At 35.1% G+C, this 13,759-nt stretch overlaps 1 protein-coding gene and 1 non-coding gene across 3 annotated transcripts in view; one reads left to right on the top strand and one right to left on the bottom strand.

Moving 5' to 3' along the window:
* ATP6V1H (ATPase H+ transporting V1 subunit H) overlaps positions 1–13,759 on the bottom strand; it is a 120,428-nt gene that overhangs the window by 43,563 nt on the left and 63,106 nt on the right. For both annotated transcript variants that reach the window (XM_045561003.1, XM_045561002.1), the window contains 2 exons: positions 8,150–8,328; positions 5,535–5,660 (listed from right to left, as the gene is read on the bottom strand). In XM_045561003.1, the coding sequence (XP_045416959.1) occupies positions 5,535–5,660; positions 8,150–8,328 (305 nt within the window). The remainder of the gene's footprint in view (positions 1–5,534; positions 5,661–8,149; positions 8,329–13,759) is intronic.
* Positions 8,569–8,670, top strand: LOC123645329. Its single transcript, XR_006737519.1, has one exon. It is a non-coding gene; the product is annotated as a U6 spliceosomal RNA (small nuclear RNA).

Here is a 13,759-nt window from a genome sequence, read left to right as displayed (position 1 = left end):
ATACAAAGGTTCCAAAGAAACAGTTCAAAATAAAAAGAGATTTTTTTTGGTAAACAAAGAGCTACCTCCAAGTCATCTCTGAACACAGCTGTAAGTCACCAATGGATTCATCAATCATAACACAAACCTCTATCACCACATTAGCCACAAGCCATGATTCTATCAAATACTCCAATGAAATCCAGACAGTAACATACCACTGTTTTATAATCAGACCAAATACGAATTCTGACTCTGACATTTGCTAGAAATGTAATCTTGAAAAGTGCCTATTCAAATCCAAAATAGAATTTACATTATTATTCCAATTGATCACTCAACAAATTTGCTCTCATTCTCTTTCACATGTTTTCCTTCAGTTTTATAAACCTAATCAGCTCTCTCGGTTTTTGCTTTTCTCCATGGTCTCTTATATTTCAGAACATTTCCTTATTCAAAATAAATACTTATTTTAAAACTAAAATATACAAGCTACAAGGTAATTTCTGAATACTACCGTACTCAAAAGTGATAAAGAAAAAGGTAGATTTAAATTATGCAAAAATAGGTCATAGTCTGACGTAAGTATGGTTCTCCACAGATTAAAAATATGCACTGTTCTTTGTAAATAGCAGAATTATGTAAAAATTTCATCCAGATCTATTTTATCAACTAGTTTAGAGGACAACATTAGTATGCTCTCTGTCAATCATCCTATCAGATAATTTATAGGGATTAAAAAACTAAAAACAATTATTGCAAATTTCTTCATCATCACATAAACATAAAAGAAAAATACCACATATCATTGTTTCTGGTTTTCAGAAAAATCATGAAGAGTCATACAAAGGTAAAGGGAGTAATCTAAAGGAGCGATACAAATTGAAATCTAATGCCAGAAAACAGAATGTGCCCTTTTCGAAAGTCTCTTTAAGGGTATCGTAATACTTCACTTAGTAGAATGGGTTCCAACTCTTTCCAGGAGAACATAAGAGATTCTATATCACCGTTATTTCTTATAGCTGAGTAATACTCCATGGTATACATATACCACATTTTACTAATCCACTCATGTATTGATGGGCACTTGGGTTGTTTCCACATCTTCACAATTGTGAATTGTGCTGCTATAAACATTCGGGTGCAGATGTCTTTTTTATAGAATGTCTTTTGTTCTTTTGGGTAGATGCCCAATAACTGGGTGTCGGGCAGATGTGGGGGAGGGAGGGGATGGGTGTATACCTACATAATGAGTGTGATGCGCACTGTCTGGGGAAGGGACACACTTGAAGCTCGACTCAGGGGGCTGGGGGGGGATGGGCAATATACATAACCTAAACTTTTGTACCCCAATAAAATAAGCTGGGAAAAAAAAAAACATTTTCTGGGATACAAAGAATACATATCATTATTTAAAAAAAAAGGAGATATCATAATAAAGAGACATGTAATACTTTAGTAATAATTTGTAAAAAGCTTCCCTCCATTAAATTCAAGATTTCCAAAACTTAAATTTAAAAAACATTATCCAAGCTCTGTCCGTTGATGTTGTTAAAACTCAAGTTGCAAGGCAATGCTGAAAAGATAATCTGCTCTCTCTCACCTCCTATTCTCCATCAGTTCCACAACTCACTGTGGTTTGTCATTCTTTGTTTAAATAGAATAATGTATCATTTTCAGTTATACAGAGAAAATGAAGTCTAAACAACACAGATAGGTGTGCCTATAAATGCTCCATCAGCCACATGTATTTACCTTTGTTCCTTCTAGATACTTTATTTCAATTACAATAAAGGGATTTTTCTTTAAAGCATAAATCCTTATGGAAGAACAAACAGAAAATGAAACAAAAACAACAAAATGGTGAAGTGGAAAGTCAGAGAAACAAACGTCAAATAACTTGAGAAAACCAATACCAAGCTGGCAGTGAGGGAAACTGACTGGCAACCTGATTTATAACACAGAACTGTTTATATCAGTATTTCTAGACACCAGACTCCAATATAACAGCCATTAGCCATATGAAGCTATTTAAAGTTAAACTGATTAAAATTAAATTTTAAAATTCAGTTTCTCAGTCACACCAGTAACATTTCATGTGTTCTTTAGCCACAAATATTGTATTGAGCAGCACAAATATACACTATTTATCTGATCACAAAAAGTTTCACTGAAGCTGAAATAGAAAGTGAAAAATTATAATGGCATGATCTACGGGAACATCAAAAAAAACACATACATGGGAATAAATCTAATGAAAGGCAAGACCATAACACTATCCAAAGGAAATCCTACATAAATGAAGAGATATACCATGTCCATGGATTGGAGGACCCCACCAAATTTCAAAAAACTATCAATTCCCTCTACAATGAACTATGGATTCAACCCAAACTAAAATACCAATAAAACTGCATGACAAGCTAATTCCAAAGTACATATAGAAATGCCAGAAACCACCAAGACACCTTGGAAGAAGAGGACTGCACATACTATCAAATATCAGACTTAACATAAAGTACAATAATTAATATAACATAGTATTAGAGTAAGAATAGACAAATAGGTGATGAAATAGAATAAAGCATTCAGAAAGACATTTGCATAGTAGAGGTTCTAGCCAGGGCAACTAGGCAAAAAAATAAAAATAAATAAAGGCATCCAGATTAAAAAGTTGAGAAGTAAAACTCTTCTATTCGCAGATGAGATAATCTTATACACGTGACCTTCAAATAACGTGGGTTCAAACTGTGCAGGTCCACAGGGTGCCAAGATAATTCAACAGGGAAAGAAATCTTTCAACAAATGGCCCTGGGACAGATAGCCACACGCAAAAGAATGAATTTGGACCCTTACCTCACACCATTTACAAAAATTAACTCAAAATGGATCAAAGACCTAAATGTAAGCTAAAACTATAAAAATATTAGAGAAAATATGGAAGTAAATTGTCATAACCTCAGTTTTGGCAATGGATTATTTGCTACAACACTAAAAGCATGAGAAACTAAAGAAAAAATAAATTGGACTTGAATAAAATTTTAAAACTTTTGTGCTTCAAAGGACACTATTAAGAAAATGAGAAGACAACCCACAAAATGAGAGAAAAGTCTGCAAATCATGTATCTGATCGGGGACTTACATCCAGAAAATATAAAGAACACTTACAGCTAAGTAATAAAAAGGCAAGCCAGTTAAAAAATGAGCCAAGCATTTGAACAGACATTTATCCAGAGAATATATACAAATGGCCAATAAGCATATAAAGAGATACTTGACATCATTAGCCATCAGGAAATACAAACAGACACCACAATGAGATACCATTGTATACCCACTAAGATGGCTAGAATCAAAAGGTCAGATAATAGCAAGTGTTGGCAAGGAGCTATAGAAATCAGAACCCTCATACGCTGCTGATGGGAATATAAAATTGTGCAGCCACTTTGGAACACAGTCTGGCAGTTCCACTAATGGTTAAACATAGAGTTACCATATGTCTCAGCAATTTTACTCCTAGATATCAACCCAACCAAGAGAAATCAAAACATGTGTCCATGCAGTAACTTGTACAGCAAGCATTATTGGCAACAATATTCATAATAACAAAAAGGTAGAAATAACCCAAATGTCTATTAACTAATGAGTGAATAAATAAAATATAATCTTATCCATGCAATGGACTATTATTCAACCATAAAAAAGAATTAAGTACTGACAAATGCCACAACATGGATGAACCACAAAACACATTATGGTAAGTGAAAGAAGCTAGTCAGAAAAAAAAATAAATATTATATGATTCCATTTGTAGGAAATTTCTATAATAGGCAAATCCAGAGATTAGTGGTTACCTAGGGCTGGGCAGATGGGTGGATAGAGAAGTGACAGCTAAAGGATATGGGGGTTTTTTTAAGTGATGAAACTGTTCTAAAATTGACTATGCTGATGATTGCACTTATCTGTGAATACGCTATTAATAAAAACCAGTGAATTGTACATGTTAGGTGAATTATATCTCACTAAAAAAGAAAGTTTGGTCATATTGTTATGACAAAGGTAAACTTCCAGAGTACTGGGGAAAACATTTTTAATAAATAATGCTGGTTCAATTAGATATCCATGTAAGGAAAAAAATGAATCTTGTTCCCTAATTTTTTCCTATTTTTTATCTTACCCAAAAATCAATCCCAGAGGGACTGGAGATCTAAATATAAGAGGTTAAAAGCTTCTAGAAGATATCACAGAAAGATATCTTCATGACCTTATGTAGGCAAAAACTTCTTAACCAGGACACAGTGTTGAGCCTAAGAATACTGAGTTATAGAAATGCCCCCTGTATTTCTGGAGACAAGATTTGATTTCAGAAGTCACATAAGGCTTTGCCTTAAAGAAAAACGAAATGTGTTAGTTCAAAAGCTGCCTCCCTGGTCTCAGGAGGGCATCTCCTTGGTCAGTAAAAGCTGCACTTCAAAAAGACAGCTGTAAACTGGGCCTATAGTTCTCACCTGTTTTGAAAGACAAGACAGGCCTCTTCCTAGAGCCATGGGTTGCCAGAGCTGGCAAGGACCCCTGGAGATGAGAGCTGATCAGAGAGATATGCTAATGCCCAAGCCGGGCCCAGAAGGAGCCATGCGGTTAAAGTAATTAACACAAAGCACAGCTCATGTTGACTTATGAAATCATCTCTGTCTCCAAGAACACAATCACCGGAGCCAAGATGTCTCTGTTTTTTGCTAAAGTAATAGCCTTATCAGAAAACTTAGAAGTTTGCCCCAGGAAGATTTTACAACTCATTGTTCCCCTAGTTAGAGTTAGTTAAAGGATCTGCAGTAGCCTTTTAGAAGACTTTGACCCTAAAGCAAACTGCCTGTTAGTATGTAAATCCCGTTGCCAAGCTTGTATCTACCCTATATAATACCTGTGTGGATTTTCAGTTTTGGATGTATTTTTGGCGAGAGAAAATATTCCCATCCGGATACCCTGCTTTTATCTATTTTCATAAACCTTTACTTTATAAACTATATCTTTGGCTCTGTGTATTATGATTATTTCTGTTTCCTACTATTTTTTCATCCTTTGCGATGACCCCTGCCTGAGAGACCTGATCGGAAGGAAAAACCTCTTTGCTGGGAGCGCAGCCAACTCCCCGCAACACAGGAGAGCATGAATCATACAAGGAAATAAATTAAGCCACATTAAAATTTAAAGCTTCTCTTCACCAAGACACCAATAAAGAGTAAAATGGCATGTAACATTGTGGGACAAAATAATTGCAATGAATATATATGTATGACAAAGAACTCATGCTCTGAATAGTTATAGAATTCCTATGAAATGAAAAAAAAAAGAATACTTGAACAGGCACTTCTACAAGAAAAGGAGGTGTCCAAATGGCTAAAAGGATGTGAAAAGCTATTCAATCACTTCAGTCAGCAAGAAAATATTAATATAAATTAAAACCACAGAAATATCTAACAAAGAGTGACAAAACAAATGTTGGTAAGGATTTAGAATAACAGGCATTAAGAGTATAAAGTGGCATAAAAACTTACTTCAAAAGTTCGTAATTCTTCTCATTTAACCTCACAGCATTCTCTCTCCAAAATTTTTCAGATTTGTGCACAGGACTCCATTCCAACCTTCCAGATTTAAGTTCCGAACTGTATTCATCAAATGAACTACAAAAATTTTAAAGAATTCAAAGTTTATAAAAATCTTAAAGTTACTCCAAAATTAAGCAAAATAAACATCTTCACTGATGATTTAATAACAAAGACTGAACACTAAACAAAATTTAAACACTCTTTAGTAAATCATGTGAACTTTTATTCCAGGCATTAAGGTCCAACACACCTGTAAAATTTGAATGCTGGGCATGAGATATTAAAGTCAGCACTTATTTTCAAAATCGTTACCCCAATATATACATGAATATGTATAAGTATTAATAAAAGATTTGACAATCTATCAGGATTTCTACCATGACACTTGAAATTCTTTATTTGCCAGACCACTAAATATATTAATGTAAACTTATGTAAAAGCATAGTACTTTAACATAAAATAATAGTATACTCTAATACTATTATACTATAAGTATCATAAACTACAATAATACATCACAAAAACAAAATCACAAGTATCAGTATATTTTACAATGTGATTACCAACAGTGTATAGGTAATTTGTTACCTGAATTAATCTATTATAGATTAATTAAAAACAAAAACCTCTGTACATATAACAAATTGCAATTCACTTTAATTCAAAAACCATTCACTATGTGTAGCATAACTTGATTATTCAAAGCTTTATGACACGAAATTGTTAATGTGGTAAGTCAGTAGACAAACACAGTGTCAGGACGAGTTTGGACTTACTTTCAAGTAAAAAAGAGTTGTAGCCATTCAGATGCTGGCTGGTAACTCGGTATAACCAGGTTGTACTGGGTAAATTGATCAGTGTCTTGTTTGAATAAAATGGTAATTTACTTTAATGTAGGGCTGGCTAGTATAAGAAGTAAACTAGTATTTTTAACATTCATATCCTAAACCTATAACAGCAAAAACAGAGCCAAGCCTCTTTCAGCTACCTCCATCACCCTATTAGCTTTACGTAAATAAATTCCATTAAGCAATAATAATTGGCTAACATGGATTAAACCATTTAGAAAGCTAACTATCACTAATCTTATTTTTTAAAAAAACAGGCCTTAAATGATTATTACAAAAGAATTGATCATAAATTGTTAAATAAACATAATAGAATTTATAATTATGAAGCCTATTGTTGCCCTGCCTATTATATTAAAATCAACTTATCCATATTTGGAATTATAGAATGACAAAAATCATTTGCCTCTCTCCACAAAAATCCAGTACAAACCACTGACACAGGTAACACTTTCCATCTCTGGGAAATCTTTTGGCCTTGGGATCATGGCTGCATTGAATTATCTGGTAAATACATTTCTGAAGCATATACTACAGTAACGGTATTTGCTAGGCAGTTGGAACCTCACAACAAATTCTGCAAGGTTAGCATTTTTATTACTATTTTACCAAAATGACTTGAAAAAGTCAAGATGCTTGTGCAAGGCCACATATGGAGAAAGTAGTGAAAGAATCCAAACCCAAGTCAGCCTGGCTCCCAAAACCCAATCCACCTACAGAGAAGGATCTGTTTCCTGAGAATGGTTTGAAAACAAAGAATACATATTAATGGGAAAGATCATCAAGATATTATGAAACAGAAGGCCTATTTTTTCGGGAGTAGGGGGTAGGCAGAGAGAGGCTGGGAGGCTTTTTGGAAGCAAACACAAGAAACCAGAGGGGGAGCAGGACTAGGCAGGGAAGATGGTGGGAGTGAAATGGAGTCTCTTCCCTACTGTGTAAGGGCGTTTTTTTCTTTACTATATGTATATGATTTGCATTATTTTTCATATAAGAAATAAAAATAAAATTTCATATAAAAAATAAAACTTTCATATAAAAGTAAAATCCACCCAGACATGGCGGCTCATGCACTTTCGGAGGCTGAGGTGGGAGGATCACTTGAGCCCAGGAGATCAAGACCAGCCTGGGCAACATACCAAGACCCCATCACAAAAAATTAGAAAAATTAGCCAGGCATGATGGTGCATGTCTGTAATTCTAGCTACTTGGGAGGCTAAGGCCTCTGGAAGGATCCCTGGAGCCCGGAAGTTCGAGGCTGCAGTAAGCTATGATTGTACCTCTGCACTACAGCCTAGGCAACACAGCAAGACCCTATCTCTAAAAAATAAAATAAGCCAATAGGAACTTCAAAAAGCAGGAAAAAAATATTCTCTCCATATATGAGCAAACCTCCTCCACAAATTAACAAACTATCATTGCTGCTTAAAAAGACTCTGAGAGAAGACTCTCAAGGGGTCTTCTGGGGGAGGAAAGCCAGTCAGATTTCAGACAGCAGGAAACAGTGGGAATCTCCCTGAGTGAGAAGAGACAATGCACAGTGCTCACCAACTGTCTCCATGTAAAAATGATGTCTTAAAAGAATACATAACATATTTTAGTAAAATCTCTTGATTTTTACAGTTGGCAACAAATTTAGATCTTCCTGAAATGCTATGTGAGTCAAAACAAAGCTCAACGGATCCAGCATTTGAGAATGTAAAAGAAAAACACACCTAAGGTCCTGGACACTCTCACCAAGTTTTTCCAAAAGAAATTTGATATCTTCGCTGATATCTTCATCATCGTACTTCTGCTGTTCCAAGTTCTCCAACTGCTTCAGAACTTTGCACTGAATCATGGCCAGAGCATATTCTTGGCGAGTTTCTCTTTCAGTTGACTTTTCTAAAAAGTTCTGGGTTAGACATAGTGATAATGAGAAACTGTATAATTTGTCATGTGATGTTCTCAGACCTCTGCACTTTCTTTTATACCCTCTCTCTCCCTTCTAGTCTCAGGTTTAACTACCACCTTTAAGTGGATGACTCTACCTCAAATCCTTATTCATTCTTGCGTGTCCCATATCAGAAGCCTACTTCTGATTAGTTCCGTACTTCCTGGCTTACTAAACATCTTTAATTATCAACCCAGACTTGTGCTCGCTTCAGCAGCACATCTACTAAAATTGGACTAAAACAGATTAGCATGGCCCCTGCATAAGGATGACATGCAAATTCCTGAAATCAGATCAGCCTTACAACACTGAGCACATTCACAATTAAAGTCATTTCAATCCTTTCTCATGGCCTTTCTCCATTTGCTGCCCACCTAGAGTACTTAAGATACTAAAAAAGAATGTTTCTTCAAATATCTCTCTTGTTTTCAGTCACCTTTTTTCCTCGTCTCTAATCAACAAGGAACAACCATTTAAAAATAAACTCTCTTGCTTGAACAATTATTAGAAAAGTTCTGTGACATTCAGGCAAATTCTCTAGTTTTCTTCTGTGACTTTCTTTTTTTAAAAAGAGTACTTAGGAAATAGCAAAAGAACCTATAAATGTATAAACTGTTCGATGAATTAACCAATATTTCTGAGTAAGGACCAAGCTAAGCCCTAGAAGCAGGAAGAATAACAGTAGGCCCCTGCTGTCAAGACAGCTACTTTCACCAAGCTGCTAAAGAACTGCCCAAAGCCCATCCCAAAAAACAAAGTACAATAACAACTTCACATCAGTCATGCAATAACAATTCTAAATCAACTGTACCAAAATTTGAAACTACTTCTTCTTTTTTTGCAAGCAAGTTATAGCTGTAATAATTGGGATAAATAGATGCAAAAAGAGATTTAGCTTAGTATGTGGAAGTTAGTGAGATCGATGCCCACCATTCTTCTTCCCTTTCTGTTTCCCTCAGATTTCAAGTACCTTGAGAGTAGTTTCCCTTAGTTTATTTATATCATCAGTGCTAGGCTGTGTCTGGCTCAGAGTTGATACTCAATAAAGTATTTGTTAACCTAATATTTCTCCTCAGTGCTTACATCTGTAAATATCACAAACTACTTGGAATCCTTTTTTATTATAAACAGATAATGAGTAGCAGTAGCATAACTAAATTAGCTTGCTTTAAGAATTACTTCACAACTAAAACATTAACTCCCACTCAAGTATAATGGACCAAGAACCTACTGGACAAACCCTTCCCTTACAGAAAACCTATAAAACCTGGACAGACTCAAAAAGCAACTACCTCAAAGAACAGTGTATAGAAGACACTTCACATCAGACAGACTCTGATGTGAAGATCACACTCTCCTAGGGTAGGGAAGTCAGGGAACAATATAACTAAGTTCCTATCAATGAAGTTTTTATCCTGAAGCTAAGTATGGTCTGTGCATTGGACACAGTGGCAGTCAGAGAACCCACAGAAAAGCAGAAAAGTAGTCTTTTTGGCCTGGGGAACCAGAAAAGTGAAGCTGGAAAACCATGAACACTGAGGGGGGTGAAGAAAACCACCAAGAAGACTAGCAAAACTAGAAAGGGGACCCAAATTCTATCTAATCCATTCTCTGACCAACCCCTGAAACATGCATGTGCAGGACAGATTCAAAGCAGCTCAGCTAAAGACAAAGATGTGAATTACAACCAGAGCTGCTACCCAAGAAACAAAGTCTGTAGTTCAAAGTCAGTCAAGAAAACTCTCAGCTAAAACAAAGGAAGCAATAACTTACTGGAGAAAAATAGCAGAATGCAGAATCCCCACAGCACAGTATTCATAATGGCCAAGATACAATCTAAAATTACCAGAAATACCAAAAAAAAAAATGACAAAACAGAATATAGTCTTAGAAGAAAATCAATTGAGTACAGCTCCAGGATGAACCAGATACTGGAGCTAACAGACAAGGATTTCAAAACAACAACTATAACAATCCTCAATGAAATAAAATATGCTTTCAATGAATGAAAATCTCAGGGGAAAAACAAGAAATTATTAAACATGATCAAATGGATATCCTAGAAGTGAAAAATACAATTTCTGAAATAGAAAATTAGCTGATAGACTTAAGGACCAAGTGGAGATGAAATAGGAAAGATTAAATAAATTTGAAAATAGATTAAAATTATCCAAGGAAGAGAACAGAGAGATAAAAGATTTTTAAGAAATGAATAGAGGCTCAGGAACCTATTAGATGTTACCAAACAATCCAACATATGTGCAAATGGAATACCAAAAAAAGAGGGGGGAAAATGCAGCTGAAATTTTATTTGAAGAAATAATAGCTGAAAATTTCCCAAACCCAATGTGAGAGAAATTTTTGGACATAAAATGTTCAAAGAACACCAAGACCAAGCAGAGGCACATCATTGTCAAGCAGATAAAAAGTTTGAAGAATATTTTTGCTGCACATAGAATTCTGGGTTTATGGTTAACAGACAAAAAGACAAAACTAAAATATAAGCACCAAGTTACCCTGGTAAATTTTATGAGACTTATAAAGATTAGCAAAGCCTCTATCTATTTAAAGTAGAAATTATTCATTCTTTGAGTCAATCTAACTTGGAACTGTTATCTTAAGTCATAAAATATGTCTCATGCACACATCAAAAAAAAGTTTCCATAATAAAAATCATTTCAAAAATCCATGTTTCATGCTAAAGTGTTAAAATTGCCATCATGGTGAAAGAATTACTTCTGAATTTCTATTAAGTGGTACTGTTTTATTCTTACATGTGAAATATTGTGAACAAAGTATATATTTAATGGTTCAAAATTCTAAATATATTCCACAGATTCTATCTCCAGCGATGGAAAAGTATAATAGCTCCCATTTGATCAACCCTCTCATAGAAAACAACTATAAAATCTGAATGAAATATAAAAACTGAAGGAACAAAGGACAGTAGAAATTGGAAGGGATTCTACACATGGAAAAAATAAACGGTACTAGGAGAATTTCTGGTTTTACAAATGGCTTTTCTCCCAAAGGGAGGCCCCAAGCAGAAACAAACCAGGTAAAACTCAGACAGAAACCCACAGCTCCACTGGCCTGAAGAAAGACAAGACAGTTCAGAGTGACCACAGCAGCTAGAAAGTGAGAGGAGAAATCACAGAGAGAAACACAAAGAAGCTCCTTTGTGTTGAACTCTGCCCAACTCTCTGGCTGACCACTAAACTGTGCATGCAAGGACAGACTCTAAACAGCCCAGCTGTGCCTAAAAGAAGGGAAAAAAGAATTTCAGCTGGGGCTCGCCACAGGAAGACAGAACTTAGAGTTGGAGTCCAATCAAGTTAACTGCCTGCTAAAACAAAAAACTCAACACTCTATGGAGGAACATAATAGAAACCAGAGTCTCTAGGATGTCATATATACAGCTGCAGTCCCCAATCCCTGGATTTTAGGGACAGAGCCACAGAGCTCCGCTGCCCACCCGCCACCCCCGGGCCCATCTATGGAAAAGCTGTCGTCCATGAAACTTAGTGGGGAGGGGACTGCAGGAGGTGAGTGGGGGGCAAGTGAAGCTTCACCTCTATTTATAGCAGCTCCCCATGTCTGGCATCACTGCCTGAGCTCCCCCTAGCCCCCCACCCCAGTCCATGGAAATTTTTATTTCAGGAAACCGGTCCCTGGTGCCAGAAAGGTTGGGGACCATTGATTTACAACATTCAGGACGCATTCCCAAATTAGTAGGCATATGACAAAACAGGAAAATGTGACAACACTCAAGAAAGAGTCAATCAAGGAAGATCAACCCTGAGATGAAATAGATGTTGGGATTAGCAGAAAAAGATTTAAAGTAAACATTATAGCTATGCCTGAAGAAAATATGCTAGTAATGAAAGAACAAAAAAAGAAAGTTCAGCAGAGAAACAGACACTATAAATTTCCAAATGGAAATTCTATAAATAAAAAATGTATCATTTTAAATTTTAAAATTTACTAATGCACTCAAAAGTGGATTGGAAATGACATAGGAATCAATGAAGACAGATAAACAGAAATTATTCAATTTTACAGACACATACAAAAAGATACTCCCTATTCCCAATCCTCCAAGAAGGTGAACAAAGACTCCATAACTTACAGTGCAATATCAAAAGGTCTAACAAGTGTAACTGGAATCCCAGAAGGCAAAGAGAAGTAAAAAGGTGCAGAAAAAAACATCTGAACAAATAATGACCAAAATTTTTCTAACTTTAGTAAAGACAGAAATATACAAATCTGTAAGTGCAGACACCAGAAAGGATAAATAAACTAAACCCAGATATATCACATTCAATCTCAGAAAACCAAATATTTAATATAACAAGGAAATTTTGACGGCAGCTAGAGAAAGACAACACATTATATACAGGGAAACAAAAATACAAAAGAAGGCTGACTTCTCATCAGAAACAATGGAGGGAGGTCAGAAAACAGAGGAATGATATCTTTAAAGTGCTGAAAGGAAAAAAGAACTATGAACCCAGAATTTGCATTTGGCAAAAATATCCTTCAAGAATAAAAGTAAAATAAAATCATTTTTATATAATGAAACTGAGATACTCGATCACCAGCAGATGTATGCTAAAGCAGAGGTTGGCAAACTTTTTCTGTAAAAGGTCAAAGAGTAAATATTTTAGGCTTTGTAGTCTCTGTCACAACTACACAATTCTGCTATTATAGTGCAAAAGCATCCATAGAAAACACATAAATGAATGCGCAAAGCAAATGAGTATTCCAATAACACTTTATTTATAAAAACAGGTGGTGGGTCAGATCTGGCTCACTGCCTACTGCAGTTTGCTGACCCTTGGGCTAAGGGAAATTCTACAGCTGAAGGAAAATGATACCATCAAGTAGAAAACTAGATCTTTAGGAAGGAAGGATGAGCTGCAGATATACTATATAGTTGGACAAATATAAATGACTATATTTCCCTTTTAACTTCTATAACATACGTAAGACTGTTAAAAGCAAAAACACTGTATTTAGCATTTATAACGTATGTAGATATAATAGTATGACAACTATAGCACAAAAGATTGCAAGTTCTTACATTTTACATAAAATAGTACAATATGAACTTTAAGAGAAAAATTAAGGATGTATATAGTGACACCAAAACAATCTCTAAGAAATAAAATACTGCAAAAAGGAAGTTAAGACCCAAAAGAAAACTTAAAATAAAAATTTTTAGATTTAGTTTATTAATACATAATAGTTGTATATATTTTCAGGGTACATGTGATATTTTGATAGATTCATATAATGTGTAATGATCAAATCAGGATAACTGGGATATCCATCACCTTAAACATTTATCTTTATGCTGGCAACATTCAAATTATTCTCTTCTAGCTATTTT

This window comes from Lemur catta, chromosome 9, assembly GCF_020740605.2.
Source record: "Lemur catta isolate mLemCat1 chromosome 9, mLemCat1.pri, whole genome shotgun sequence".
Lineage (NCBI taxonomy): Eukaryota > Metazoa > Chordata > Mammalia > Primates > Lemuridae > Lemur > Lemur catta.
This window is presented reverse-complemented; position numbering and strand designations above follow the sequence as displayed.